This window comes from Myotis brandtii, unplaced genomic scaffold (genome assembly GCF_000412655.1).
Source record: "Myotis brandtii unplaced genomic scaffold, ASM41265v1 scaffold18, whole genome shotgun sequence".
Classification (NCBI taxonomy): domain Eukaryota; kingdom Metazoa; phylum Chordata; class Mammalia; order Chiroptera; family Vespertilionidae; genus Myotis; species Myotis brandtii.
In genome coordinates this window covers 1945667-1950981 of record NW_005356674.1, presented here as the reverse complement: position 1 = coordinate 1950981, position 5315 = coordinate 1945667, and the positions used below count along the sequence as shown (strand labels likewise).

Here is a 5315-nt window from a genome sequence, read left to right as displayed (position 1 = left end):
AGCTACTCAAGTTAAGGCAGTTTGAAGTATCAAAAAGTCTCCTTACCTGGGCGCGCTCCCCGCGTTGAGACAGAAGTGTCCTTCAGCCCAGAGGAGAGCTCTGCCAGCTCCGCGTAGGCAAAGGCGCTCTATGCAGGCTTTCCAGGCATTTGTTCTGGGACCAGAGTTTGTTCTGTTTCAAATTGTTTCTTGTTGGAAGTCGCGCCCTCCTGGGCGAACTGGGCAAGGGCCCCGTGGAGTTTTACAAAATTTCAAAACTCTCCTAGCAGGCTGGGCTGGGGCTCTGGAGGGAAGAACTAGAGCAAATACCAGGAACTGTCTTAATAGGACCAGAGTCCTGGGTCCCTTCCAGCACTTTCGAGAGATGAGATATATGAAGTCTCTGAATTTGAAAACAGACAGAAAAGGGGGTGGGTGGGCAAGGTTGTCCTGTTTTAAAATATTTTCGCTCATAAGAAAATTAAAAGTTTATGATTTAACCGAAGTGCGTTATTTCCCAAGATCATTCTATCACTCTCAAGTTGGCTTCTGGGTTGGAAACGCTGAGACGGGCCGGATTGACGCTCAGGGAGCTGAACAGCGGCGTGCCTGGCGCTCACACTCACCGCAGAGCTGCAGCCGGCTGCGCGCAGAGGCTCTTGGAAACCCGCACTTGGAACTTCGCTCGGGTCCTCCCCGAATCCTGGAGGGGCGTCCCGCGAGCGCCCAGCTCCTCCGCCAGCCACGACGCAGGCCACTTTCTGGGTCTCTTCCGAAAAACCACAGGGTGCGACCCACGTGGCAAGGTCCCCTGTTCCACTCCACCTCCCAGCCACGTTCTGAAAGCCAAGGTCTGCACACCTTCCTCTACTCGCCGGGCTGTCGGGCTGTCGTTCAGTTCCGAAGGCCTCAGAGCAAAGACCTTCTGTCCACTAGAGCGGAGCGGGTGGTGGCTGAGGGCGGCGGAGCGTTGATGCCAGGCAGGTGGTTGCGGGCCTGGTAGCTGGGGATTTGCGCACTTGGCGCTACCAGGCTGCATCTGGGGGCCTGTCTCCGAAGCTACGAGGTCGGGAAAGGCCTGTTGAAAAAGTTTAAGCCTGAGCAGAAGGAAACTACCCAGCGTCCTCTCTGCGCTCAGAGTGGTGCTGCCACTGGGCACTGGACGATGAATAGCGCGCAGCGACCACCTTGGAGGAGCTCGCAGTCTGGTGGCCTGCACGGGCTGCGACGTGGCTCCACTGGAGGCTGGGAAGAGGGCATGCGAAGCAGAGGTTGTGCGAGTGAGAACCTAAAAGTGGTCTCACCCCAGCGCAGGTGACGCCTTTAAGAGACCTGAGGCACGCACAGGTGTTGTGCGGGAGCGCGCGGTCAAGGCCCAGAAGCGAAAGCCAGGTGCGCGCACCTAGAGGGGCGCTGGAGGGAGTGGGCGGGGCGAGAAGTCCGTGGGGTGGTGACCTTCGAGGTTGTGACCTCTCAACTTCTATTGGAAACACGTGGGTTCCCCGACCAGCCTTGCGTACAGGCGCGCGCACTGCAGCTGTACGCGAATTCTGCAGGCGAACTCGGAAGCCTAAAGGCCGTATCCCAGGGACACCCAGCCCTGCAGGGTAGCCTAGTGGCTAAAGGCCCTAGCTTCCTACTATTGATGAAGTAGGAGGCGCGTGTAGGCAACCTCTGTCCTAAGGCTTGTTCCAGCGGTGACCAAAGCTGTTGCTTCCCCCCAGGGGTCTCCTCTTTAGGACATCCGCCTCGCTGCCTAAGGCCTGTCCGGGAGGCAGAGCTCAGAGGGATGCGCAGCGGCCAAGACGATAGAGGTCTGGGCTGCAAACAGCACCAGGTCAGGCCCCGGGATCATGGCAACTCCTGTGTGGGGCCCAGCTCTAAGGAGTCCTGAGTAAACCTCATGGCCAAGCAGCACTGTGTAAGGGGTGTGTGCGGCTGCGCTGTTCACCTAGGAGACCTCTCCCAGCACTGAGTTCAAGTCTCAAGGTCAAGAAGTGCAGGGGGATGGTGGCGCCCCTCAGGGTCGGTGCAGCCTGACCCAGGCATCCTGGGGCTCCGGAACCCTGGGAGGTCAGGCAATGCCAGGCTCGAAAACTGCCACCCCACCATTTCAAGCCCTTGGTACCAATCTACTCCAGACTTTTGGATTGAGAACTAGGGCTGAGCGAGCGAGAACCCGCCCAGGCAGTAGGAGGGGGAGAATTGAGGGACTGAAAGAGAGCAGCCTCGGGGCAATCGCAGAGTTGGCCTGGAAGCTGAAAAGAGAGAAAGGGTCACAGCGGTTCTCAACCTGTGGGTCGCGACCGCTTTGGTGGTCGAACGACCCTTTCACAGGGGTCGCCTAAGACCATCCTGCATATCAGATATTTACATTACGATTCATAACAGTAGCAAAATTACAGTTATGAAGTAGCAACGAAAATAATTTTATGGTTGGGTCACAACATGAGGAACTGTATTTAAAGGGCCAGAAGGTTGAGAACCACTGGCTAAGACCCTGTGCCAGATCCCCTCCTTGAGCAGTTTCCAAGAGGTTGGTTTGCATGAACCCAAATCTCTGTGTGTGGGTTTAGTGTTCCCTGAGTGTTCTGATGTGAGAGTTTGGTGGATCCCCGCCGGATGCTGGACCTCCACAGATAGGAGTATTTCTGTCATTCCTTCCCAAAATCCTCGAGACCTGCAGGCTCTGAAAGCAGGGCTCGGTCTGCAGACTAGTTCCACCTGAGTAAGGGTTGCCTTAGCCTCTTGGAAACCCTCCCGGAACTGGGCTGAAAAGTGCTTCCACTCCCTGATACCCCACGCTAGATCAAATTTGCAGAGGAAACAGGGGTGGAGGCCAGGGCTGGAGCTGAGTGCAATGTAAAGACGGTGCGCCTGCTCGCCAGTCCACGCCGAGGTGTATGGTCAAGGAGGTCAGGGTCCCATCAGAGCCCAAGTGAGTCAAAACCAGTCATGGCAATTAGCCTTTCCGTGCGGTTTATCTGCGTGGCTGATTTCGATGGCTCCAGAGGGCTCCTTGAGAGTTCTGCCTTTGACTGCAGCACCAACAAATCCGAAGTGGTGCAGTGTGGGATAAAACAAAATCAGGATTTTCAAATCCTGTACACCCGTCATCACCACGTCCCACTAAAGTCACATTTTGCAAATCACTTGGCCTTTCTCGACCTCAGTTTCCTAATCTGTAAAATGGGCATAATCTGAAGAGCAAGCTAAGGATGAGAAATGCCACGCGTCTGTGTAACTGTAGGAGGGAGAAGCAAAGTCTTCACCTCAAACTTGACACGCTATATACTACAGAAAGACCCTCTCTCCCCTCCTCCTAGTTCTCTGCCTGGTTCTCCCCCACCTCCGACCCCTCCAAGCCCGCGGAGCTGTGCACATTTCTGGTCGGTCCTCCCGAGAGAGGCCGATGCAAAAGCCAATAAGCCTGGAACACGCGCAGGTCCTGCTGGGCCTGGGACAATGGTTTCCATTTAATAAATATTTCCCCCAAGGGCATTTCACATCGGGCAGGCAATTATTCAAAGGAAACAGGCGCGCAGGTCTGCTCTGCAGGTTATTTCGTCCTCTTTACCCGAAAATGCTCATCTGACTGCCAGAAACGAGTTTCGCGTTCTCGCTGGGTGGGCAGAGGCGCCCAGGGACAAACCCACCCTGAGTGCGGTGCAGCCTGAGACTCGGCGCTAGCGCCGCTGCAGAAGGGGCAACGGGCAAGCCCCACCTCCGGCTGGGCGCCTGCTGGCCTTCAGGCTGCCTTCCCGGGGTGGGCAGATGTGGAGGGAAAGTTGGAGATTTAAAAAACACTTAATAATAATAAGGTAAGTAGGAATCGTGATGGAAATCCCATTCCCGCCCCCTCCAAGAAAGTGAAGAGCAGATCGCGGCTCTTCAGGGCTCACCAACCAGGCTCTGAAACCTCTGCACTGCACTGCGGGACTCGAGGCCTTCCGGCATCATCGGGGAGCGCACCGCCCAGCTAACCCGGGGCCCGGGGCTTCGCCGGGCGCCTCCGGCGGGGGCAGGGGTGGAGGCGGCGTCTCAGGGGCACCCCGTGAGAACGCAGCCCAAGGACGGCCGAGGATATGGCGCGAAAAGTTTATTTCGCTTTTAAACCTGAGTTTGATAGATTCTTTTTCTCTTCCAAGGATCTTTGACAAGGGGGGTGAGGGTGGGGGTAGAGTGCTGTCCTTGCATTTCATGACAAGGCTGTCCTATTTATCAACCTGCGCTCTCGGCTCTTTCCCTTTGCTGCCCCTTCCCAGGGTCTTTGTATTCGAAGCCTTCATTCTCCTTTGCAAACCGGGAAAGAAAACAGATATAAAGAGTTTAATTTGTCGAAAGCGCCAGAAACAATGCGGAATCCAAGTCGCGAGCTGGCGCCTTCTCTGCCGCTGATTGGCGCCCAGGTTGGGGAGTCGCCGCCCCGCGCTTATGTCAGAGTGCGCGCTGTCCCGGCCCACCTCGCCTTTGAACTTCGCCGCTTTTGGCTGGCGTTCACCATCCTCCCCGCAGTCTCAGCCAGGTGCTGCGCTAGGCGAAGCAGCTCCGGGAAAGCCACGGGAGGGAGGAGGGAGCCTCGGCCGTAGACCCGGGAGAGAAGAGAACCAGAGAAGGCGAAGGTGGAGAGAGGGAGAAGGAGGAGCTCCCTGCCCTCGCCAACAAATTACCTGGCCCCTAAATCGCAGAGACTCCGGTACTTGGACCCCGGCGAGTGTCGGCGGCATCCTGGCCTCTCCTCCCCCGCCCTTCCTGTCCCCACTCGCCCCCCGGGGCCTGCCTGGGTGCGAGACTGGCATGATCAGCTGAACTTTGCGGGGTTAGCGCTGCTTTCTGGCTTCCCCTCAGCGGTGCGGAGGCGAGGGGAGCGCAGAGTCCCGGCTCAGGACGGACAGACAGACAGACAGACAGGCAACCGCGCCCAGTTCGCCTGCAGAACCCCTGCACTCCCCGCCCCCACCCGCCTAGCCTCCGGGACCATGTCTAAACCTTCAGACCATATCAAGCGACCCATGAACGCCTTCATGGTATGGTCCCGAGGCCAGCGGCGCAAAATGGCCCAGGAAAACCCCAAGATGCACAACTCAGAGATCAGCAAACGCCTAGGCGCCGAATGGAAGCTTCTGTCCGAGGCAGAGAAGCGGCCGTACATCGACGAGGCCAAGAGGCTACGCGCCCAGCACATGAAGGAGCACCCCGACTACAAGTACCGGCCGCGGCGCAAGCCCAAGAACCTGCTCAAGAAGGACAGGTATGTCTTCCCCCTGCCCTACCTGGGCGACACGGACCCGCTCAAGGCGGCCGGCCTGCCCGTGGGGGCCTCCGGGGGCCTCCTG

General features: G+C 57.6%; 1 protein-coding gene across 1 annotated transcript in view; it reads left to right on the top strand.

Moving 5' to 3' along the window:
• The first annotated feature begins 4890 nt into the window (after positions 1-4890).
• Positions 4891-5315, top strand: part of SOX14 (SRY (sex determining region Y)-box 14) — a 1512-nt gene continuing 1087 nt past the window's right edge. Inside the window, exon 1 of the mRNA XM_005863533.2 lies at positions 4891-5314. Coding sequence (XP_005863595.1) covers positions 4959-5314 — 356 coding nt within the window. The 5' untranslated portion in view covers positions 4891-4958. The remainder of the gene's footprint in view (position 5315) is intronic.